Below are 25,110 nucleotides of genomic sequence, written 5' to 3'. Positions count from 1 at the left end.
GAATAAGCATAAAAATTATTGTTCATTGAGCACCGAGTATATATCAAGTATTTTGCCAAACTCTTACTATCCAGTAAAGGAAATCTGTCTGTCCCTCTAAGGGCCAGTTCACTGCCCTGTCTCATACTGAGCTGGGCATTTTACAGATGTGTGCAGGGCCTAGTCCCAGCGACTGGGTGGATTCCATCAGCAGAGCACAGGCCCTGCTCACTGTGGGGCAACCCAGGAAGCAGGTGACCTGGAGCCTAGACCTTGCTCTAATGCTGACTGTGTACCATTAGGCAAATCACGTAACATCACACCATCCCAGTTCCCTCAGATGAGCGTAAATGTAGTGTACTATACAAACACAAAGCACTTGGTGTCATTCTCATTCATACATACAAGTATACTTAGTGTCACCTTTGTCATATAAAGAATGATGTTTCTTATTTTAAAGGCCTCTTAAATGTAATAGACTTCCCTTGTTTGGTTTGGTTTTTCTTCTTGTGTCTATCCAGTTGGTGAATCAATTGTTGACTGGAGAGTGCAGACCTCTCCTGGTCTTTTGTTCCCTTGCTGTTATCATTAATTAAGCACCTTTGAGTGTGCATGAGTAATTGAACTAATTTTGTGCAGTATGTAAGAACTTGTACTTGTCTGTGCCTAACTTCCTCCTGCTGCGATGTGTGTGGAGTTGTCTAAAAAAATAATTATGAAGCATTTTGCCAATTTAATATGCCATTTGTAATTGTGCCAAATGCTTCCTAGGAATGTCTCCTTTTTTCCTGTAACCCTGATGTTTTTCTTTCTGAGTCTCCTCAAAACAGGTTGGAGAAGTTCCCACTGGACCAGCAGGTATTGCTGATCCACCAGAACTATGCAGAGCAGGCTTGCCAATCCTTTCTTCATTCTCTGGGCAGCCAGGCTCCAAACCCTTCCTAGTTAGGGCTATTCCAGATCACTGGTGCCGTTAGTCAATCATTTCCAAGTGCTGATGGTGAAGGTGAGACTCCCGGGACACCTAAGTGATTGGTCAAAGGCTCTGCAAGGCAGCTTCCTTCATGAGAACTACAGAGCTCTAAGTGGCTGCCAGCCACCCCAGTCTGCATTTCTGCAGGAGCCACAAGCCAACTCAGCCACGAGTCTGGAAAAGACCAGTGCAGTATCTACTTTCTTTTTAATGGAACAGAGGTGACCCCAGAAATGCTGTTTTATAACAGAATAAATTAGCTTAATTTAAATCCCAAGAAGTTCTCCCCTCCCACCACCACTTCCTGAAAGTCTTCTAAGGACCTGGAGTGGGGTGTTGCAGTCCACAGATATGAAGAGTGGGAAACATTGCTTCTGGGCAGATGTGGCATGTGGCATGTGGCCATGTTCCTAACTGCTAGCAAACTGATGACAATTCCACAATTCTGCTGTGTTAAAAGCAGGTTAGTGATGGAGTGCACAGATGAGAAGATAGCATTTAGGCCGGGCGTGGTGGCTCATGCCTATAATCCCAGCACTTTGGGAAGCCAGGATGGGCAGATCACTTGAGGTCAGGAGTTCGAGACCAGCCTGGCCAATGTAGGGAAACCCCATCTCTACTAAAAATACAAAATTTAGCTGGATGTGGTGGTGCATGCCTGTGGTCCCAGCTACTAGGGAGGCTGAGGCAGGAGAATTGCTTGAACCCAGGGCGCAGAGGTTGCAGTGAGCCAAGATCACGCCACTGCACTCCAGCCTGGGCGACAGAGACTCAAAAAATAGCATTTAGCAGTTGTGGCTGGGTCATCCCCTTATATTCAGCATTAGTGACCTCCCCAGAGAGTTGTGCCCTGTTGTGAACTCCACACAGAAGGGGCCATGGAGAATGCAGTGGGGTGGAGGGGGTGAAGTCACAGCATGGAGAGAGAATGAAAGAGTACTGCCCACAATTCCTGACCCCTGTGCTGCTGTCTCCTCTCTACCACTGGCACCATTCCCCTTTTCTAAGTTTCAGTTTTATCCTGACATAGTTGGACTCATTGATCTCTGTGGCTCTGCTAGCTCTAAAAATGTAGGCTTATGTGAAAATCTCTGAGATCATTTAAAAATCAAGAGAGAGAGGCTGGGAAAAGTCTAAAGGACATATAATATATATAATATTTGGCTTGCAGAATAGAGCTATTTGGAAAGCTATTGAAAAGGAATGTCTCCCAAGTAATTAGCTCTTTTCAGTCTTCAGAAAAGGACTGAGAGGAACAAACAGGTGAACGTGCAGGATGAAGGACTGATGTTAGACATGGCAAAACTGTGGACATTTCTGCCCATGAGAGTTAGAACTGAAGCTGTGGGACTTCCTCCCTTAGAGATCTTCAAAATAAGTTACTATCTCATCTGTTAATGTCTCTCTGGAACAAATGAGGTATGTGGAAACCGGAAAGACCCCTGGACTGGGAGTCATCAGACCAGTTCTGCTTCACAAGGGTTTTAGGAAAGTCACTTTTCACCTGTGGCTCAACTACCTGATGTGGAAGCGAGGGGCCAGCCTAGGGCCTTGCCTCTAACGGTTGGGTTGGGGTAGAAACTCTTGGTATTACTATCCAGATGCTACTCCCGTTTCCACCTCCAGCTCCTTTCCAAGCTACTCTTTTTTCCCTTAATTTTTTTTCATGAAAAGATATATATAGTAAAGCATACAAATCTTAAGGGGACAGCCCAATTAATTTTTACAAATACATACCTGTGTAACCATCATGGAGATCAATCTACAGGCCACGATCAGCACCCTAAAAAGAATACTTGCCACTTCCTCAAAAGCAAACCTCTACTCCAACTTTTTTCTACCTCAGTGAAGTTTGGGAACGTTTTATAAATAGATTCATGTATACTTTTTATGTCTGGCTTTTGTTTAACATTGTGTCTGTGAAATTTAACCATGTTGTGGCATATGGTAGTAGTATATTCTTTCGTTGCTGTGTAGTATTCCAACATGTGAACATACCACAATTTACTTATTCTATTTTTATTGGCATTTGGATTGTTTCCCATTTGTGGTTATTTGAACATCCTGTGTGTGTCTGTTGTGCACATTTTGTTTTTGTTGGGTCTACAGCTGAAAGTGCAATTTCTGGATCATAGAATATATATTTAATTTTATTAGACACTGCCAATTTTCCAAAGTATTCGTACATTTTCTACTCCCACCAGCATTGCCCCACATCTTCATCAACACTTGATATTATTTGTATTATTTATGTTAGCCATCTTGGTGAGACTCTAATGGTATCTCACTTTGTGTGCCTGTGTGTGTTTGATTTTTTATTGCAAAGGATTTCAAACATTCCACAGTGGCACAGTGTAATGAAGTCCAGCTCTGAAAACCACCAGTCCCTGCCCAGTGCTGCCCCATCTTCATAACATCCATTTCCTTTTCTCTCACGTTATTTTGAAGTAAATCTCAGATTTTAATAAGTTCATCTAGAAATAAAAAGTACTAACCTCTAAAAGATAAGAACTTTAAAAAATGTAACTCCAGTACTATTATACCAAAAAAATAGCATATTAATACCATAAAATGCCCAGTGAGTGTTCAGATTTTCACTTGTCTTATAAATGTCATAATTTTTTCACATTTTTGTTTGAATCAAGATACAGATTAAAATGGGCCTACACAGTGCGATTGGTCGGTATAACTCTTTTTTTTTTTTTTTTTTGAGACGGAGTTTCATTCTTGTCGCCCAGGCTGGAGTGCAATGGGGTGATCTCGGCTCACTGTAACCTCTGCCTCCTGGGTTCGAGTGATTCTCCTCCCTCAGCCTCCTGAGTAGCTGGGATTACAGGCACCCGCCACCATGCCCAGCTAATTTTTGTACTTTAATAAAGACAGATTTCACTGTGTTGGCCAGGCTGGTCTTGAACTCCTGATCTCAGATGATCTGCCCGCTTTGGCCTTCCAAAATGCTGGTGTTACAGGCGTGAGCCACCACGCCTGGCCTGGTTGGTATAACTCAAGTCTTTTTTTATTTCTGTGTTCCTCCTCTATCTTTTTTTCCCCTTGCAATGTTTTTGTTAAGGAAATGGAGTTGTTTGTCCTGTAGAATTTTCTTTTTTCTTTTTTTTTTTTTTTTTTTGAGATGGAGTCTCACACTGTCACCCAGGCTGGAGTGCAGTGGTGTGATCTCGGCTCATTGCAACCTCCGCCTCCTGGGTTCAAGCGATTCTCCTGCCTCATTCCCCAAGTAGCTGGGATTTCAGGCGCCCGCCACCACACTCAGTTAATTTTTGTATTTTTAGTAGTGGCAGGGTTTCCTCATGTTGGCCAGGCTGGTCTCATACTCCTGACCGTAGGTGATCTGCCCGCCTCGGCCTCCCAAAGTGCTAGGATTACAGGCATGAGCCACTGTGCCCGGTCAGAATTTTCTAGATCTGGATTTTGCTGAGTGCGTCTCATGATGTAGTTTAACATATTCCTCTCTCCTTTTTATTTTTCTGTAAATTGGTGGTTGGACCCAGAAGCATGATCAGGTTGAGGGGTCAGTTTGTCTTGGTTTTTGTGTTTCGTAAACCTCAAACCATTTGCTCTTTCTTTGAAAGCTGCACCAAAGCCACCTGGAGCTTCAGGAGGTGCGTCTCTCCTGCCGACAGCTGCAGGTGAAGGTGGAAGAACTCACTGAGGAGAGGAGTCTGCAGAGCTCTGCCGCCACCAGCACATCCCTCCTGTCAGAGATCGAGCAGAGCATGGAGGCTGAGGAGCTGGAGCAAGAGCGAGAGCAGGTGCTGACCTGCCTGTCACCCCACAGGCGAGGCTACCTGGGGTTGCTCAGGGCCCGTCCTCCTCCCTAGCACTCAGCTGCCATCCTGGCAAGGCTGTGCCCCTGTGCCTGTGTTAGCCCCTTGGCCTGCTGGCTAGAGTGTCGTGAAGCAGGCCCTGATGGAGCATGTCCCTGGCCCTCCATTTTCCACCCACCTTATCCATTAAGGCATTGAGCAGAATTGCTAGAGGACAGAGTATCATAGGCACAGCCAATTCCCAATCATTGTCACCCCAATTCCTCTTAGAAAATGCTTGTGCCATCAGCTCCGTACCTGTTATATTGACAGAGTTCCAGAGCCGTCATGATCCATCTTCTCCATCTAATTGGTTTCTTTTCACACTTTTCATAATACCCAGAACCATTCATTCCCCTGATTGGTTTCTGCCTCCCACCAAAGTAACTGATTACATAAAGAAGTGCTTTATATTGCAAATGGAAGAAGCTAGAGAACAGGGAGAATAAGAATTTGGAGTCTGTATAGATGTACTTGGTTCAGAATAAGTATTATTTCTTGGGACCAATGAGTTAAAAAAAAACAACAACAACAGAACAAAAAACCCTTTCTCCTAGAACTGGTGTCTTGGGTATCAGTATTTTGGGTTCAGATGCTAGAAAAAGATGGCCGGGTAGCAGTCTTCTCTAGAGTCTGTAATGAATAGTAATTCTCTGTGGAACAGCTGAGACTGCAGCTCTGGGAAGCCTACTGCCAGGTTCGCTACCTGTGCTCACACCTTCGAGGCAATGACAGCGCTGACTCAGCCGTCTCCACGGACTCCTCCATGGACGAATCTTCAGAAACCTCATCCGCCAAGGATGTGCCAGCCGGCAGCTTGCGCACTGCCCTCAATGAGCTCAAGAGACTGATACAGAGCATTGTGGATGGCATGGAGCCCACGGTAAGAGGCCAGTCTGAGATGGTCCTTACCCCACAGGAACTGGCTAGTGGGGGGTTAGAACCCAGTGCATAGGGTGAGGTCAGCCCTGGAACTGGAACCCTATAAAATATCTGCAAAAATTCTTCTGAGCCCTTATTGATTTTTTTGGATTTTGTTTTTGAGACAGTCTCGCTCTGATACCCCGGCTGGAGTGCAGTGGCACAATCTCAGCTCACTGCAACCTCTGCCTCCCAGGTTCAAGTGATTCTCGTGCCTCAGCTTCCTGAGTAACTGGGATTACGGGCATGCACCATCAACCACACCCAGCTAATTTTTGTAGTTTTAGTAGAGACAGGGTTTTACCATGTTGGCCAGGCTAGTTTTGACTCTTGACCTCAAGTGATACACCCATCTCAGCCTCCTAAAGTGCTGGTATTGCAGGCGTGAGTCACCGCGCCTGGCCATGAACCCTTATTTGAGAACACCAACTACAGACGTGATGAGGCAGAGGGGCCAAGTGCCAGGGCTCCAAAGTCAGCTTCCTGCACACACCAGGTACACATGGAGCCTTTTTCTCCAGGTAGTGATGTACAGACAATGGGGGCTTCCAGTTTAAGGGCTTTCTTTGGAAACTTTGCATATAGAAGTTTGTATCTAAGTTAAAACTGTAAGTTGCTATTCTGTAGCCCTTTGGTCCTAGTGGTAGGGTTAGCTGTGAATTGGCAAAAGTAAAAGATCTGAAGCGTCCGCCAAAAGAATGTAAGTGAGCACAGGAAGTTGGGAAGATCAGCTCTAAGGGCCTTTTAGAATCCCACATATGGCCACCTGTGGAGGAGAGGACTGTTCCCATGGGCATCCTGGGCAGTCTGGCATTTCTTCCAGCTTCATGACACATTTCTCCCTGACTTCCCCTCCACTCACACTCCCAGCTTTTGGGCTATTATTTATCCCCATGTTTCATCCTCCTACAGCAAAGTTGTGTCTTTCTACCTGTATTGGGTAAAGTAATATGAAGGGCAGCTGTTCTGTCTGACCATGCTGTATTGATTTGTGGGCGGTATCGTAATATGAGGCCAGGTCATTGTGGAAGAAGAGAGCTGTCAGAGTGTGGTGTGCTATTCCCGCCACACTGCTTCCTTTCCCTCAAGCCTGAAACAAAAGGGAACATCTGCTTGCAGGTTGAAATTGAGCAATCTCTCTTCTTGACCCCTTCTTTCCTTGCACCTTTTGTCTCTTCTCTCCTCCTTTTTCTCCTTCCCTCCATCTTCCCTACTATCTTTCACCACATCATTCCTCCACTCTCCCCCGTTTCTCCTCTACTTCTCTCCCCCGACTAACCATCTCTCTCCTGCCGCCCCGTGTCTTCTGTACCCTTACCATATCTGTGGCTGTCTTTCTTTTGCTGTCAGAGCTCCCGGAGACTTGATGATGACTCCTTAGAAGAACAGATAAGGCAGACCAGTGAGGACTCGAGAGCCCTAAGGGAGCTCATGGAGGGAGAGAGGGGTAAACTGAGGCAAAGCCTAGAAGAGCTGCAGCGACTCCACAGTCAGGTGAGCACCCCCACCTTCAGTCCAGTGCAGGGCATGTGCACCTGCCCCTGGCTCCCTTGGGACCCTTGTGAGTTTCTCTCTCCCATTTCTGTATGAGAAGTGGCTCGCCTTCGTCAAATCATCAGGGAATGGTGACCTGAAGTTGAGGTAAACTGAGTGTCTTCAAGAGAAGAACCCAGTCCTTTAGTTTAGCCTGAAGTAAAATTGGCAAGGATAAGAACAGCTGGTCCTCCGTTTCCTCCAGTGACACTCTGCCTTATACAGAGCCAAAGTTAATCTGACTGGTAGATGCTGACAGCCCCTGGGCTACTTGTGGGTGCTTTTCCAGCAGCTGCTGGGCAGGGAAGTTTGCAAACCAAGGAATAATTGATCTTTACCGTACAGTTTCCTTTTGTAAGTGCCGTCACTTCTCTCAGCCTGTTCTTCAGCTTTAGAAGAACTTACTGCTACCCTTGCTGTTCCTTTCTCATTTGATCATGATTTCATCTTTCTAGAGAACACTGAAGAAAGACATTTATATTCTGATCTGAGAAACTTTAAAGGACTTATAGGCAGCTCCACTCAAAACGGAGCTTCTAAAATCTGTCCTAGGAGATAAATAAAGACTCTTCCTGTTGACTGTGGTCATGTGTAGAGGTTCTGTGCTGCTTGGGAGTAGGGGCTGGGGTCGCACCAAACAAGTAGTATCTAAACCTTGCTCCTGCCCCTCTCCTTCCCTGGCTCAAAGCTGTTCATTCCTTGCTGCTGCATGAGGTTTCTTTGAGACGGAATTTAAGTCTGCCTTTCACTTCAGTCAGTATTTCCTCTTTTTTTTTTTTCTTTTTGAGACAGGGTTTCATTCTGTCGCCCAGGCTGGAGTGGCGCAGTCACAGCTCATTGCAGCCTTGACTTCTAGGCTCAAGCAATCCTTCCACCTCAGCTGCCCAAGTAGCTGGGACTACAGGCGTACGCCACCATGCCCAACTCATTTTTTTGTAGAGATGAGGGTTCGCCATGTTGCCTAGGCTGGTCCCGAACTCCTGGGCTCAAGAGAACCACTCATCTCGGACTCTCAAAGTGCTGTGATTACAGGTGTGAGCCACCACATGCGGCCCCAGTCAGTATTTCCTACATTTGAAATATCTTTATAGAAAGAAACTCCCCTTTTTGGGGGGTCATCCCATTAGTCTTCCTAATATTTTCTTGGAAAATATCGGGAGACCCACCTTCAGCCATCTACTGTCCTCTTCCTTCTGTGAGTGACCAGATAACAAGGACACAAAGATGCCATTTCAATCTGTGGCTTGGCCAGGCATGGTGGCTCACACCTGTAATCCCAGCACTTTGGGAGGCCAAGGCAGGTTGATCACTTGAGATCGGGAGTTCAAGACCAGCCTGGCCAACATAGCGAAACCCTGTCTCTACTAAAAATAGAAAAAGTAGCCCAGTGTGATGGCACACACCTATAATCCCAGCTACTCGGGAGGCTGAGGCAGGAGAATTACTTGAACCCAGGAGGCAGAGGTTGCAATGAGCCAAGATCATGCTCAAGCCTGGATGAGAGAGTGAGACTCTGTCTCATAAAGCTGTGGCTTGCTTGCAGCCAAACGCTGGAGACGTGGGTTAGGCAGCCACAGACATTCACCCGCCTGAAACCTAAGTTCTTCAGCAGGTAATTTGGCCAGAGAGTGATTCAGACTCAGAGACAGATCTTCTAAACTGGAAAAATAAAATGCAGGAGAACGTTGGATCTGTAAGGTCTTTGGATTAATAAAAGTTTTGTTTATTTTAAAGCCTATTTAAATTTCCATAGGGTGCTTCTGTTTATGAGTTCTTTAATATTAACTGGTTTTGTTGTTTTGTTTCTCAGAAATGTAAAACTAGAACTCCACAGTGGATGCGGGGGGGGCATTATTTTATTCAGAAACATAAGCAAATTGTAGGTTGCCAAGATTCTATTGTAGAATATTTAGGAACCCATTTCCACGTGGAAATTTTTCTTAGAAGTTCAGCTGATAATGATTTAGGCCAATTCCTATGGATTCTCTTACAAATGGTTCACCAAGTGGAAGGTTGTACTCACGTCCCACACGGGGTATAGAATTGGACTTCTCCTGTAGGCCGTCTCCTCCCAAATGCTCAGTCAAAGCAGAAACCCCTCAGCCGCACTGAACCTGGCAAAGCCACCTCAGAGGAAGTAACACTGGCCTCCCAAGGCAGGGGCAGGGTGCAGACTGAGTCCCAGAATGACTGCAGAAATTGCAGCCATCACAGCAGGCATGGCGTTCTGCATGCAAGGTTGGTTCAGCATCCACTGACACTCACTGTGTGCCTAGTGCTGCACTAGATCCTGAGAGGCAACAGATGCATGTGCAGGGCCCCTGCTCTCCAGGACCTCACAGTGCCGTGAGGACAGTCAGAGCCATCTCTGAGCCCTTTTGGAGGCAGGACCCAGATGTAGTTAGGTGGGACCGAGGTTCTAGCATACAGCTCCTAGACTGGGCTCAAACCCCATCTGATGGCTGACCCAGCCTCTGAGCCTGAGAGTGTTCTTTTCTCTCTTGAAAACTAGGCCAAAGGTCAAAGGTGTGGGGGCTGGAAGGCTACCCAAACTTTTAAATAAAGGAAAGTGGTTTAATTTGACTGGTAATTATTTTTTAGAAGCAAAATCCATAGCCAGACCTGAAGACTTGCTGGCACCTGTTACTGTTCTTAAGGAACAAAGTCCTTCATGTGGTGTTGTGCCCCCTCCTACCCTACCCCCATCAGTGGCAAGGAACTGCCTCCTTCTCTGTTCCCCATGTGGCCCGCCCCTCACCTCTGGTATGTGTGGAGCAGCTGCTAGGATGCAGGGGGGTCTTCTGCGATTAGTCTGTAGAATATGAACACATTATCGGTGAGGCCCTCAGCCAGTTCTCAGGCCTGTCACCCAGGTCGCAGGAGGCTCAGTCAGAAGCATCCCATTTCTGTTGTTTGGATCCTTCATGCTTGACTCGAGTGCACACTTGTTACTCCAGAAAGGGCATGAACATTCAGAGAGTGCTGGGAGCCTGTGGGCTTCACTCGCCAAATCTGGATGCCTCTCCTCGGAAATCTCAGCATGGCCCTCTCTTCCATCCTCCATCCTCTTAGCTTCTGCCCTATTTCAAGACCTGCATCCTTTCACACCCTGGCTGTGGTCACCACTTCCCAATTTATCTGCCTTCCCCCAGCCCGCCCACCCTCACATGCTTTGGATTGATCTTCCTGAAGCGTGACTTGAAAGTGGGACGCCCCTTACAAGTTCTGGGTGGGTTCCCATTATCAAATGTCAGGAAGCCTTGAGCCCTTGTGGCTGTGCAGTCTGGCTGCGTTCCTGTTGCACAGCCTCCATCCCTCTGGTTTCCCTCTTGCCCCCTTTGCTTTAGCAGAACTGAACATAGGATATAAAGGGCGGTGGCACATGCACCCCATGCTACCCACATCTGGGCCTTCTCCCCAGCTTTCTCTGTGCCCAGAAGGCCTTCCCTCCCACCTACTCATATCTCCATGCTATTCAGCCTTCAAGTTCCCAATCTAGTGTCACTTCCTCCTGAAACCCTCTTGATTTCCTTCCTCATGGAGCACCCCTGGCTCTGTCTTGTCACAGTTACCCTGCTCACATCTCATCTTCTCAGTCAAACCCTAGACCCCAGGAGAATGAGCTCAAGGTCTGATCTAGCTGTGTCCTCTCCTAAAGCATCTAGCACAGTGCCTTGCTGAGAATAAGCACTCAGATGTTGTTGAACAAAAGAGCAAATTAAGCCCTCAATATCTGACTTTTGAATGTTTTCTTTACTATTTAATTGCGGGGACACCCACCTTATTTGGGAAAAGTGGATTTGGGGGTGGATGTAACCTAAGTATTTGTATAAACAAGCCAGATCAATTATTACGACAGCAGTGATTAGGTCCCATCTTGCAGGAGGGAGGAGAGAGTAGAGCTTACAACTATACACCAGGCACTGCATTGAGCCCTTGATATCATTTATCTCATAATCCTCAACGACAACTTAGTGGTGAGAAATAGTTGTTTTTATTCCTGCTTTTTATGAAAAGTATGCATAGCTCAAAGATGGCAAGTGCCTTGTCACCTCTCCTAAGGCACATGTCTGGTAGGCTGTAACTCGACCAGGTTTTTTGGGCCAAAGTAAAAAGTTCTTCTGGAGTTTTATTTGGAGCATACTAAATTTTGGCTTTTCCTGCCTAGCATGTAGTTTTACCTGTCCCTTACAGGTAAGAACGTCTGACTGGCCCACAGCTGGCCCAAAGCCATGTCAGGGCTCATTTGGTCTAAGAGGAGGTCTGGCTGTTTCTACTAGGTGCTTTATGGGTATTGAGTCCTGGCCTACCAGGCTGCAGAGCCTGCTGCTAAATAGGGGGGGGCTGGGCTCTGCCCTGGTGCCTTGTGTGCCTCAGGGCTGGATGCATATGTGTGCTGGGTAGCCGCAGGTGCTCCAGCCTGTTCTTCCCCGAGAATTCCGCCCTCCTCACCCAGCTGTCCCTACCAGGAAGGCTGCCGCTTTGGGCTGTTCTCAGTACGGAGCATCTGGCCCTGATGTTTCCTGCCAGACTGTGCAGAGTATAAAACCCATTGCTTATGGTGGCAACAAATTGTCCTTCTATCCCTCTTCACTGTTGGGTGTCCTCTGAATTCCTCCAGAGTGGCTGCTACCCCAGGGCCTGGCAGCTCTGCCGTCTCATTCTGGGGAATGTCTGAAGTGTATTGATTTTCAGACACTTCAAGGGAAGCTTGATCTTCAGCCTTACACCTGGGGCCTTTGCTCAGTTTCATTCTAGCTGAAGAGGATTAGACCTGGGACTTGAAGAACAGAGGAGTATACTGAAAGGTGGCATCTGTCCCCTTGTGGGAGGGAGGCAGACCTGTATGGATGGATCCTCCCTTGGAAAAATGTCAAAGTATGTGTCATATTTAACATGAAGGCAGGGTTAGGCATCCTGACTCACGTCTGATCTTACCAACTGAGAAGAAGGGGCTCCCACCCTTTCATTATTCAATTTTCCAATAAATATTTATTGAAAGCTCTACCAGGCAGGGTTTCTAGTTGCAAACAGCAAAAAATGTACTCCGCTTAATGTAAGCCGAAAGAGAATGTATTAGACCTGATAGCTTAGAGAATCAACAGGAAAGTAGGAGAACTCGGCTCCAAAACAAGAAAGGGCCATGAGAAAAGGGACAATAGAAACAAACTGCCACTCTTGTCACTAATTCCCCACTCGCCTGGGGCTTTGCTGTGCTCAGAGCTGCAGTCCCTGGAAGGGGTTGTAACTGGCAAGTTTGGTCACAGTCCTGTGCCCAGGCTGCCTGGGAAAGGAAATGTCTATCACCTGTTGGCTTCTTTAGTTGGAGGTCGAGCCTTGTGTCACACCAGAGTCTCACACAACCAGGAGTGCCCCCAAAATGGGAAGAGATTTTGGATGATGACTAGCCAAAAAATGACAATTGTCTACTGCTTTGGGATTAAGCACCCTACACGGCCAGGCTCTGGGATGCACAGATGGATGTGACATGCTTCCTGCCATCACACAGATCATGGTGTACACAGGGTTACCGTACTGTGGAGCAGGGTAAGCTGTGGTCCCTGACAGAGCCACTGGAGGGGTGTCTCACTGTCAAAGGTTGACTCCCAGCTGGGGCACGAGGACCTGAGAAGGCAGTGGTGCCTTTTGCTGAAGCATGGGCCACAGAAAAGGTAACAGGTTTGAGGTGAAAGATGATAATGTCACTTAGGTGTCTAAGTTCCCTGTGGCTTTCACCTGGAGAGCTGAATGAGGAAGAACAAAAGAGAGCTGGGCTGTGCCAAGGGCTGTCACGGGGGAGCAGGGTCTCCAGCTTTGGAACCATCCAGGGCTCTGTTGATAGCAGCATCCATGTTGAGTGAGAGATGGTGGGAAAGGAAACGGGATTCCCTACCCTAAAAAATGTGTGTCATGATGACTTATGGTCTTCATTCACTTGTTACCTGGAGTGCCTGGAGATGGAGGAGGTAGTATGCTGTGCTGAGTGCAAAGGGGATCTGGCCTACAGCTGCAGGCCCAGGGCTGAACTCCCACAGCTCCCTTGCTGCGGAGCTGAAACCTAGCATGTGATGTGGTACCCTTTCTTCAAGAGAGACAGGCCCTTCCTTGGAGCAGGATGGCAGTGGAATGCTACCAGCTGCACCCCCGCACATGTACCCTGGGTCTGCCTGGAGTCTCTTTGTTCCTTTTTCCCTCCAAGAGGGAAAAACACCAAGGATAGCAGCAGTGATACCATGTTCATTCTCCTGTTAGGTGACACTGCTGAGTGTGGAGATGACTGCCCTAAAAGAGGAGAGAGACCGACTCAGAGTCACATCTGAGGACAAGGAGCCAAAGGAGCAGCTTCAGAAGGCCATCAAGGACCGTGACGAGGCCATTGCAAAGTGAGTAGGGATGGCTTCACTTTATTCTTAAGATAAAGTTGAGTATATAGAATTGAGCATGTGCTCAATTTTTTAAATTAAATTATACAAAAGAATACGAAAGTAAAAGTTAGAGTTTCCACACTACCCACCCCCACCCCCATTCCCATTCTCCTCCCCAGACACATGCTAGTATTGAAAGTTAAGTGTGCATTTTTTGCAGCTCTTTTTCTTATGCATATGTAGGTATATAGGCAATGTAGTTGTTAGGTGTTTTTAGACATCAATAGGATGATACTCTACATGTCTTGCCTTCTTTTGCACTTATATCTTAAAGAACTTTCCTTTTTTTTTTTTTTTGAGAAGGAGTTTCGCCTTTCTTGTCCAGGCTGGAGTGCAATGGCGCCATCTTGGCTCACTGCAACCTCTGCCTCCGGGTTCAAGCAATTCTCCTGTCAGCCTCCTAAGTAGCTGGGATTACAGGTGCCTGCCACCATGCCCAGCTAATTTTTGTATTTTTAGTAGAGACAGGGTTTCACCATATTGGCCAGGCTGGTCTCAAACTCCTGACCTCAGGTGATCCACCCACCTTGGCCTCCCAAAGTGCTGGGATTATAGGCATGAGCCACCACGCCCGGCCTCCAATTTTATCGCATGTATACGTCTACCTCATGTTTTTTTTTTTTTTTTTAGTTTTTTTTGGTTTTTGTTTCTATTTTTTTATTATGGACATTTTTAAGCAAACACAAAAATAGAAGATGTAAGACGACTTCATCTCTCAGCCTCAATACTAATCAGCATATGGTCAGTGTTATTTCATCTATATCCTCACCCACTTCCTCCACCTCCCTGTTGGATTATGTTAAATCACAAGACATAGTGTCATCTCCTCCATAAACACATCAGTATACATCTCTACCACAAAGACTTTAAAAAAAAAAAAAAAAAAAAAACCACAATACAGTGATCACACTTGAAAAAAATAATTCTTAATAACATCAGTATCCAGTTGATGTTAGAATTTCCCCAGTTGGCCCATAAATATCTTTTTATAACTGATTTAGAGTCAGACTCCAAAGCCTACATATTCTATTTAACTGATGTGTCCCAGAAGTCTGTAACATCTCCTCTTTTTTCTTTTTCATATTATATTTATTTGTTGAAGAAACTGGATCATTTGTCTCATAGATTTGCTGCATTCTGGGTTTGATTGCATACCATAGCATCATTTAGCATTTTCCTCTGTCCCTCATATTTCCAATAAACTAGGTCTTTTTTTTTTTTTTTTTTTTTTTTTTTGAGACAGGGTCTCACTCTGTCACCCAGGCTGGAGTGCAGTGGCATGATCTTGGCTCACTGCAGCCTCCCCATCCTGGTCTCAAGCGATCCTCCCACCTCAACCTCCCGAGTAGCTGGGACCTCAGGTACACACTACCACACTTGGCTAATTTTTTGTATTTTTGTTAGAGACAGGGTTTTGCCATGTTGCCGGGGATGGTCTTGAACTCCTGGGCTCAAGCAATCCTTCTACCTCAGGCTCCCAAAGTCCTGGGATTACAGGCGTGAGCCACTGTGCCCAGCCAACTAGGTCTTTTTAAAAATGTTTTGTGTGTGTTTGTTTGTTTGTTTGAGACAGGGTCTCTCTTTGTCACCCAGGCTGGAGTGCAGTGACACCATCATAACTCACTGCAGCTTCCACCTCCTGGGCTCAAGTGATCGTCCCTCCTCAGCCTCCCAAGTAGCTGTGTCACCATGCCGGGCTAATTTTTGTATTTTTTTGTAGATATGGGTTTTTACCGTGTTACCCAGGCTGGTCTCGAACTCCCAGGTTCAAGTGATCCACCCACCTTAGCCTCCCAAAATGCTGAGATTATAGGTGTGAGCTACTGCGCCCAGCTGCGTTTCTTTTATTTTACTTTATTTTTTTGAGAGAAAGTCTCACTCTGTCACCCATGCTCACAGCTCACTGCAACCTCCGCCTCTTGGGTTCAAGCTATTCTCGTGCCTCAGCCTCCCGAGTAGCTGGGATTACAGGCACACACCACCACGCCTGGCTAATTTTTGTATTTTTAGTAGAGATGGGGTTTTACCATGTTGGCCAGGCTACTCTCGAACTCCTGGCCTCAAGTGATCTGCCCACCTTGACCTCTCAAAGTGTTAGGATTACAGACATGAGCCACCACGCCTGGCCTGGCCACATTTTCTTCATAAATGCATTCTCTTACATTCAGAATCTTTGGACACAAACATACTTACATATCCCCCATCCCCCTGTGAATTACTTTTTATGTATTTATTTTTTTGAGACAGGGTCTTACTCTGCCACCCAGGCTGGATTATAGTGGCCCAGTCACAGCTCAGTGCATCCTTGACCTCCTGGGCTGGAGCAATACTCTCATCTCTTAGCCTCCCGAGTAGCTGGGACTACAGGTGCACACCACCACACCTGGCTAGTTTTTGTTTTTTGTAGAGACGAAGTTTTGCCCTGTTGCTCAGGCTAGTCTTGAACTCATGGGCTCCAGGGATCTGCCCAAAGTGCTGAGATTATAAGCATGAGTCAGTGTGCCAAGCCCCACCCTGTTCAAGGAGTGTGAGGAGATAGTTACCAAAAATGTATCTACTTTGGGGTCATTTACAACATATTAATAGTAATATTTCTTTATTTTGCTTATTTTTTTTGAGATTGGAGTCTTGCTCTGTCGCCTAGGCTGGAGAGCAATGGCACGACCTCGGCTCACTGCAACCTCCACCTCCCAGGTTCAAGCGATTCTCCTGCCTTAGCCTCCCAAGTAGCTGGGATTACATGCGCCCGCCGCCTGTGCTTGGCTAATTTTTGTATTAGTAGAGACAGGGTTTCACTATGTTGGTCAGGCTGGTCTCAAACTCCTGACCTCAAGTGATCCACCTGCCTCAGCCTCCCAAAGTGCTGGGATTACAGGTGTGAGCCACTGTGCCCAGCCAATAGTAATATTTATACATCACTTTATAGTTTACAAATAACTTTTATTCTTTTTTTTTTTTTTTTTTTTTGAGACGGAGTCTCACTCAGTCGCCCAGGCTGGAGTGCAATGGCATAATCTCGGCTCACTGCAAACTCCGCCTCCCAGGTTCAAACGATTCTCCTGCCTCAGCCTCCTGAGTAGCTGGGACTACAGGCATGTGCCACCATGCCTGGCTAATTTTTTGTATTTTTAGTAGAGATGGGGTTTCACCATGTCAGCCAGGATGGTCTTGATCTCCTGACCTTGTGAACCACCCGCCCTGGCCTCCCAAAGTGCTGGGATTATAGGCATGAGCCACAGCACCCGGCCAACACTTTTATTCTTCAATCCTCCCAGCCACAGTAAGAAGTAAAAATTTCTAATCCCAATTTTACAGATGAGGAAACTAAGAAATACTTTGCCAGGGCCACAGCCAGCAGTGACTCATGAGCCTCCACCTCAGGTCTTCTGATTCCCATCTTCCTGACACCCTTTTCCCTCTGCTACACTGCTACTTGTTGGGAAGCTAAAATGAGCTCCTTGGAAACAATTTGTAAATAAGATACTATATGCCTTTGTAAAAAAATAGTATGACATACATTTTCACTTCTGACTTTAAAATTCCTTATACTCAGACCGGTTGCAGTGGTTCACACCTGTAATGCCAGCGCTATGGGAGGCCGAGGCAGGCAGATCACCTAAGGTCAGGAGTTTGAGGCCAGCCTGGCCAACATAATGAAACCCCGTCTCTACTAAAACTACAACAATTAGCCGAGCATGGTGGCGGGCGCCTGTAATCCCAGCTACTTGGGAGGCTGAGGCAGGAGAATCACTTGAACCCGGGAGGCGGAGGTTGTAGTGAGCCAAGATCGCGCCATTGCACTCCAGCCTGGGCAACAGAATGGGGACTCTGTCTCAAAAAAAAAAAAAATTATTCATACTCTAACCTTCTCATTTCCACACACACTTTCCCCTCCCTTCTGTTCTCTTTCATCATTTTGATTATCTCCATTTCTGTTTTACTTTTGGGTCCCCTTTTCTTTCTGGTCAGAACCTCATGTTGTGGTGTCTGTCAGTTTGTAGTTCATTTTAGAAATTGTTCTTGGTGAAGCCCACATAAGGATGTATCTTTGCTGCTTGGATTTCCACTATATTTAGTTAGTGGATACTTAAGTAAACAGTGTGATAAGGCTGGGGTGCGGCAGCTCAGGCCTGCATTCCCAGCACTTTGGGAGGCTGAGGCAGGTGGATCACTTGAGGTCAGTCATCCGAGACCAACCTGGCCAACATGGTGAAACCCCATCTCTACCAAAAAAAAAAAAAAAAGTAGCCAGGTTGGAGGATCACAAATTCAGGAGACGGAGGTTGCAGTGAGCCAAGATTGCCACTGCCCTCCAGCTTGGGTGACAGAGTGAGGCCCTGCCTCGAAAAAAAGTAACAGTGTGATAGAGGAGGCAGCATACCTTTATGAATAACAGTGAAATTGTGTGATGGAATAAAATGGTAAAGTGAAGATGCTAATCGTGGAAGTCCATTAGAAATCAAAAGCAGAAGGAGGCCAGGCAAGGCACCTGTAATCCTGGCACTTTGGGAGGCCAAGATGGGAGGATTGCTTAAGCCTAGGAGTTCAAGACCAGCCTGGGCAACATAGCGAGACCCTGTCTCTACTAAAAATACAAATTAAAAAATTAGCTGAGTGTGGTGGTACACTCTTGGAGTCCCAGATACTCAAGAGGCTGAGATGGGAGGATCACTTGAGCCCAGAAGGTTGAGGCTGCAGTGAGCTGTGATCATGCCACTGCACTCCAGCCTGGATGACAGAGCAAGATCCGGCCTCAAAACAAAACAAAACAAAAGGCAGAATGAAGATAGAAGTACACATGGATTGGTTACCTTCTCTCAAACAAGAAGCTGAACATTAAGATCATATTCTGTCATCAGCCTGGAAGGTGGGATGGAAGGTGGGGGATACAAACAGAAAGTGTCAGGGTGCAGGAGAGAAGAAGCAAGTTGTCCAGTCTTCCTCCCTTTAAAAAAAAAAAGTAAAACCTAGCTCTGCCACCTAGGTGAGCAAATCTACATGAAACCTTGAAATGTATGCCCTTGCCTGCTTTCAAAGGAGGCCCAGTTACTATCCAGGAGCCTGATTAGACTTGCAAATCCTCCCCTCTGGAAAGATTCCACCAGTAGGGAGAACTCTAGAGTAAGGGTCCTGTCCTTCCTGGACTCCTATAGAACAGGGCTGGCTGGGCAGTTAGGTTACTCTGGGAGGACAGTTCTTTTCCTATACCTTAGAAATGAATTTTTGTTACACAAGAATTGAGACAACAAGCCTAAGGAATCATTTAAAGAGGAAACCACACCCTCCATTTGTATAGGACCTTGGTTTTACCAGATACTTCTTCCATATACATTATCTCTGATTCTCCATCCTGGCTACACATTACAATCATCTGGGAAGCTCTGAGACACCAGGAACCTCACCAGAACAATACAGTTGAAATCACTGGGTGGGGTCAGTTGGGGCCCACTTCTTTCCCCGTTGATTTTAATGTGTAGTGAGGGGTGAGAATCCCTAAGAAAAATAACTTCCTTCTCGTCACTGGGCTGCAGAAACCTTAAGGTGCACCTTCTCCTATACAATAAATGAGTTTCAGGAAAATTAAGTAGCAATTTTTTTATCTCCTTGCAGGTGAAAGGCCTTCACTAAAACCAAAAAAAAAATCTTGCGCTAGCAATCTGCCTTACAAAACAACTCAGTTAGTGGTGGTTTCATTTGTAAAAAGGAATTATTCGAGCCCTTGGAAATATTCCTATTTTTAAAATGTGATTAATGTGTTGATCCTGGTCTGGGGTTTCCCATGAATGACAAGCACTTATTCCTTGGTGAGCAAATGTCCCAAGGGTGCAGCGTGTGGCCAGGATTGGAGGTCGTCCAGACAGACCCTGCCTCAGGGCCTTTTTGGGAAGGAAGGGAACCCTACCATGCCCGGCGCGGCGCCGCCGCTGTAGCCCTCGGCCCCTCGGCCCCTCGGCGGCAGCGTTAGTCAGCACATTCTTGGGGCTCCCGCTGCTCTGGGCGCCACCTGCCGGGGGACGCCGAAAGCTCAGGAGGCAGCGGCTGCCGTGCGGCACCAGGGGTTCTGACGCTGCTGGACGGGTGTCCATGGCAACCCATGCCGCGTGAGGATTTCCGCTGCTTGCTGCGAGCCAATAGCAGTGGTGTGACGGAGGCAGCCTTTGGCATCTGAGTCCTTAGCATCCATTGGACGGGGCTCGAGTCCTATCGCTGTCGCAGTGGGCGGGGCTGATGCGGTGGCTGAGCTGTCTGGAGCGGTTTCTCTAGGGAAGGCGGGCGGGGCGCACTTTGCGGTGTCAGCACAGGTGGCTAATTGCTCGGTAGACCTGAAACCAAAGAAGAAGTGCTGGTCGCAGCAGTGGCCTGAGCACTTTGCGAGTGGGATCCACCTGTTCCTTTTTCCGGCCGCACTTCGGTTAGTGCAGTCGGTGTTGTGAAGCTGGAGCTAGGCGGCCCCTGCAGGCGGATCCTCTAGCTGCCCTTGAGTCCTGCACATTAGTCGCTGGCCCTGTACAAGGGGCACGCTTTTGTTAGCTTTGCTGTTTCGAGTCCTTGAGGGAGCGATTAATGAAGGCAAGGGCTAAATAATACACGTTTCTGCAGTTGGGCAACCAGGGCTGCCTCTGCAGAGGTCCTTCCGCCTTTATTCCCGTTCCCCTGCCCTCGAAAAAAATTAATTTTCTTTTGCATTGAACAGCTGTGATTTAGGAATGTTGGGAAAGGTGAACAAAGTAATACGTGAAATACAAATGTGATAATAAAAAATGCAAAATTATGTCAGAGGAGTTACCCATCAGTAATCACCCAGAGATAACCAGCTAGACATTTTTGTGCATATCCATTGAACGCACCGGCAGTTTTTTGTTTTGTTTTGTTTTGAGACAGAGTTTCGCTCTTGTTGCCCAAGCTGGCAACAAGATAGTGCAATGACACTATCTCGGCTCACTGCAACCTCCGCCTCCCGGATTCAAGTGATTCTCCTGCCTCAGCCTCCAGAGTAGCTGGGATCACGCCCGGCTAATTTTTGTATTTTTAGTAGAGGCAGGGTTTCTCCATGTTGGTCAGGCTGGTCTCGGACTCCCGACCTCAAGTGATCCGCCCACCTTGGCCTCCCAAAGTGCTGGGATTAGAGGCGTGAGCCACTGCACCCAGTGGACACAGGCAGTTTTTGTTTTACAAAACTAGTGTTATACTAGATCCTGTTTTCTGGTGCTTTTCCACTCAGCAATATGTTATGAACTGTCAATATTCTACCTCATGGGTTTTTTGTGGTGTTTTGTTGTTTTGTTTTGTTTTGTTTTGTTTTTTTGAGACAGTGTCTTGCTCTGTTGCCCAGGCTGGAGTGCAGTGGCGTGATCTTGGCTCACTGCAACCTCCGCCTCCTAGGTTCAAGCGATTCTCCTGCCTCAGCCTCCTGAGTAGCTGGGATTACAGGCACCTGCCACCACACCCAGCTAATTTTTGTATTTTTAGCAGAGATGGGGTTTTGCCATGTTGGCCAGGCTGATCTCAAACTCTTGATCTCAGGTAATCCTTCCACCTCGGCCTCCCAAAGTGCTGGGATTACAGGCATGAGCCACCACGCCCGGCCACACGTTATGGTGTTTACTGGTGACTGTATTCCATTATATCATTTATGACCGCTTGGCTACTCTGATTAGCTAAGCTGTGATGATCACCACTGTGTGGCTACCTTTACACACCTCTGTATCTTCAGGACAGTTCCCCTAAGGGAGGTTGCTAACTACAAGGAATCCCTTCTATACCAGCAGGACAAGGTTCCTGTCTTCCAGTGGGGAATGGGCCATTTTGGGGAAGGATGAGTAGCTCCTTTATGCTGTGTGAGGCCTTTGATCCCCTCTGGGTTCCAGTCCTCATTTTAGTATTGTGCTTTTTCAACTTCTATTTGTGTGTGTACTTGTGTGTGTGCTTTTGTGTGTGTGTGTGTGTGTGTGTGTGAGACGGAGCTTTGCTCTTTTTGCCCAGGCTGGAGTGCAATGGCACGATCTCGGCTCACTGCAACCTCCTCCTCCCGGGTTCAAGCAATTCTCCTGCCTCAGCCTGAGTACCTGGGAGTACAGACATGTGCCACCATGCCCAGCTAATTTTGTATTTTTAGTAGAGACAGGGTTTCTCCATGTTGGTCAGGCTGGTCTCAAACCCTCGACCTCAGGTGATCCACCCGCCTCGGCCTCCCAAAGTGCTGGGATTACAGGCATGAGCCACCACGCCCACCCTCAACTTCTGTTTCTTTATCTGTGAGGTGGGGATGACAAATACTCCTTTCACCTACAGGTTGGTCATGAAAACTGAGAGAATATATGTGAAAACATGTTGCAAACTAGCCCTCTACAGGCAACATCATAGTTATTGTTGCAGCTGCTGTTTGTTGTGAGTTCAGGATCAGAGCCTGTTTCCTCATCCTGTGGACTCCAGGTACCCCAAGTAAAGACCAGATGCCTCTGGCACAAGGTGTGCATGTTCACCCTGGCTTGTCTGTTCTCAGGAAGAACGCTGTGGAGCTGGAACTCGCCAAGTGCAGGATGGATATGATGTCTCTGAACAGCCAGTTGCTGGATGCCATTCAGCAGAAACTGAACCTCTCGCAGCAGCTGGAAGCTTGGCAGGTAAACCAGAGCCTGAGATCCAGGGCGAGAGGAGACTCCAAGAGGAATCTCTGAGCCAGGCAGAGTAAGGAGTTTGTCACTGCAGGGTCCCATGTGACTGGGTGAGCAGCGCATCCCAGTCTTCACCTGGCAAGATCCAGAGCTCACGTCCCTGAGTCCTTGGGGAAGAACGCTTAAGGATGCTCTTGAGCGACAGTGCCCAGGCTGCTGCTGTCTGGAGATGTAGTGATCTCCAGACTTGGAGTGGGGCTCCCCTTTCAGCTGGTTGTCTGGGCATTAAGCTGGAAAGAAACAACTGGTTAACATGGAAGCACAGGAAGCTCAATATAATTGCATGAAAATTCACAGCTGGATGCGGCTCAGCAACCCTCCTGCAGCCAGCAGCTGCCGCCCTTCCCCTTCTCAAGGGCCAGCCTCCTTTTTCCAAAGAGCACTGTGCTGGTGCAGGCCCTGGGGAAGAGGGATCAGTGGGCCCCTCTCTAGGCCCACTGTTTGCACAGTCCAGCATGGCTCCTCACTGGGCCGGGCTGTGGCTGGCTGGGTTTTGTTGGTGAGGTTTAGGTAGCACAGTTTTAGGATATGGGTATAAACATTAATATTTCTCCCCAAGAATTCTCATCTAGACAGATGAAAAGCCGTCTGTGGCTTTACAAGGTAAGACCCCCGTGGAGGGCAGGTTCTTGGTGACCATTCCTCCCAGGGCCCCATGGGGCTGGCAGCCAGAGCACTGGCCCCACCGCAGGGTGCCCGTCCCTGGCTCCTCAGCTCCTGCACAGCAGCCAGCTGGCCGTGCCCTGGCTGACCGCCGTTCTCTCTCTTCTCTCCCGGCTACAGTTTGCTTCCTCAGGGCTTTTTACTATCTGGCTCCTTTGGTTTCTGATCTAGTGGCCTTTCTCAGTTCCCGTATCAACAGCTTTAGTTGTACACCCCTCCTGCCTTTGAGGTGAGCCTGAGCCCTGCACCCCATCCACCCTCTCGCCCTGCCATCGCTGTGCCGCCCCACCGCCTCCCCTCATGGCCCACTGTGTTCTGTGTGCTGGAGCCTGGCGTCATCTCTGTGCAGTGTGACATGCCCTTGAGTCCCAGCTCCCTCCTCCATCACAGGCGCGTCCAGTGAGCTCCTCGGCAGCGTGTGGCCCAGTGTTGACGGCTGGTGCCATCTTCTCATAGATGGCTGTTCCGTCCACTGAGGGACCAGCAGGCATGGAATGATGAGCAGCATGTGTCTGGGAAACTCTAAAGGGCGACCTGGATAGACCTGATTGCTTAAAGTTTAAAAATGCAGTTTTCAGTGTGCCAAACAAAACACTGGCAGCTTTGAAAAGTTGGTTTTTGAAAGGCCCTTTAGCATTCTCACGTTGGATTTAACGTAGATTTTATCAAGCGCGTCGTGACTGCAGGGCACCGTGCCAAGGACCATACACTGGAACCTGATAAGTAGGGGGACCGTGTGTTGGCAAATACCTGGCACGGTGTCAGCTCTGAGGGGCGAGCAGAAAAGGGGTTGGAAGAGAAGGGAAGAAGACAAGGGCAAGGAGAAGACCAGGAACAAGCTGAGTCTGAAGGACAGGGTTGAGAGGATGGGGAGGCTGGAGAGCAGGCCCTGAGCCGGAGAGCCTGAGGGGTCCACACTCACTGCGACGCCATGATGACTCCAGAAGGCCCCTTCGTTTCAGGCCCCTTCGTTTCATGCTGAAACCTGCAGAGATACTAGAATGACACCCACGGGTGGGAGGGAGGAGGAGTGGACAAGCTGCTCAGATGGAGGGGCCTGGCCAGCCCAACTTCATGCCCTCATCTCATGAGTGGCTGCTCGGAACCAAAGAGGTCATCTGCCCCGGCCACAGGGAGCCTGCCCTGAACGCAGGCCTCACCTGTCCTGTGCTTGGACACCGCAGGTTGACTCACTCTAGGGTTTAGCCAGAAAAGCTTGGGGTCTTACCAGGATGCCGCAGAGCCTGCCAGGTTCAAGTCATGGAGGAATTGAGCAGACGCGTGTTATGTTTATGGATGATACTAATTACACAGGCTGCGCATATTTCTTTTTTTTTTTTCTTTTTGAGACAGAGTCTCGCTCTGTTGCCCAGGCTGGAGTGCAGTGGCGCCATCTCGGCTCACTGCAAGGTCCACCTCCTGGGTTCACGCCATTCTCCTGCCTCAGCCTTCTGAGTAGCTGGGACTACAGGCACCCGCCACCACGCCTGGCTAATTTTTTGTATTTTTAGTAGAGACAGGGTTTCACCGTGTTAGCCAGGATGGTCTCGATCTCCTGACCTCGTGATCCGCCCGCCTCGGCCTCCCAAAGTGCTGGGATTACAGGCGTGAGCCACCGCGCCCGGCCTTCAAACTTTTTTAGTGGCAGAACTGTTTTGTCAAATGGAGTCTTACCCAGGGTCAGAGTCTAGCCACCAGAGTGGAGCTGCCCTGTCCGCAGGCTCCTCTATGGGAGAGGCTGCTGCTCTGTAAAACATGGCGGGGTGGGCTGTCGGGGGGCATTTTCTGGGCCACGTGAATGAATTCGAGTTGGGGACGGCCCCGCCCCAGTGAGGAGGCTGAAGAAATGGGCCTGATTTGGTGCGGGACAGCCCCTGAAGACCGTGCGGCCCCTGGCCTCTGGTGCAGATGGGAGCCTCAGCAGCGGGGTCTAGGGCAGCACCCAGGGCATCCTTGCCATGTGGGGCTGCTGTTGGTGCCTGGGCATCAGCAACTCAGGCTGCAATGATTGGAAAAGACAGGAGGAACCCCTGAGGCCAGGCCACTGGGCTGGGCAGCTGTTAAGCTGAGGTGGCCCTAGGGCCTGCTGGGGCTGGGGGTGGCAAGCCACACTGGAG

At 48.1% G+C, this 25,110-nt stretch overlaps 1 protein-coding gene across 6 annotated transcripts in view; it reads left to right on the top strand.

Annotated features, from left to right (window-relative positions):
* LOC105494849 (BICD family like cargo adaptor 1) overlaps nt 1-25,110 on the top strand; it is a 109,697-nt gene that overhangs the window by 82,725 nt on the left and 1,862 nt on the right. For 2 of the 6 annotated variants that reach the window (XM_011763759.2, XM_011763751.3), the window contains 5 exons: nt 4,543-4,722; nt 5,441-5,659; nt 7,048-7,191; nt 13,483-13,613; nt 22,159-22,279. In XM_011763759.2, the coding sequence (XP_011762061.1) occupies nt 4,543-4,722; nt 5,441-5,659; nt 7,048-7,191; nt 13,483-13,613; nt 22,159-22,279 (795 nt within the window). Of the gene's footprint in view, nt 1-4,542; nt 4,723-5,440; nt 5,660-7,047; nt 7,192-13,482; nt 13,614-22,158; nt 22,280-23,113; nt 23,223-25,110 lie in introns of all 6 variants that reach the window. The other 4 variants (XM_071070976.1, XM_011763782.2, XR_011608756.1 and 1 more) reach the window with 3 other exon arrangements.

Source organism: Macaca nemestrina, chromosome 10, assembly GCF_043159975.1.
Source record: "Macaca nemestrina isolate mMacNem1 chromosome 10, mMacNem.hap1, whole genome shotgun sequence".
NCBI lineage: Eukaryota > Metazoa > Chordata > Mammalia > Primates > Cercopithecidae > Macaca > Macaca nemestrina.
Note: the sequence above shows the minus strand (reverse complement) of the source record. Positions and strands in the feature narration are given on the sequence as shown.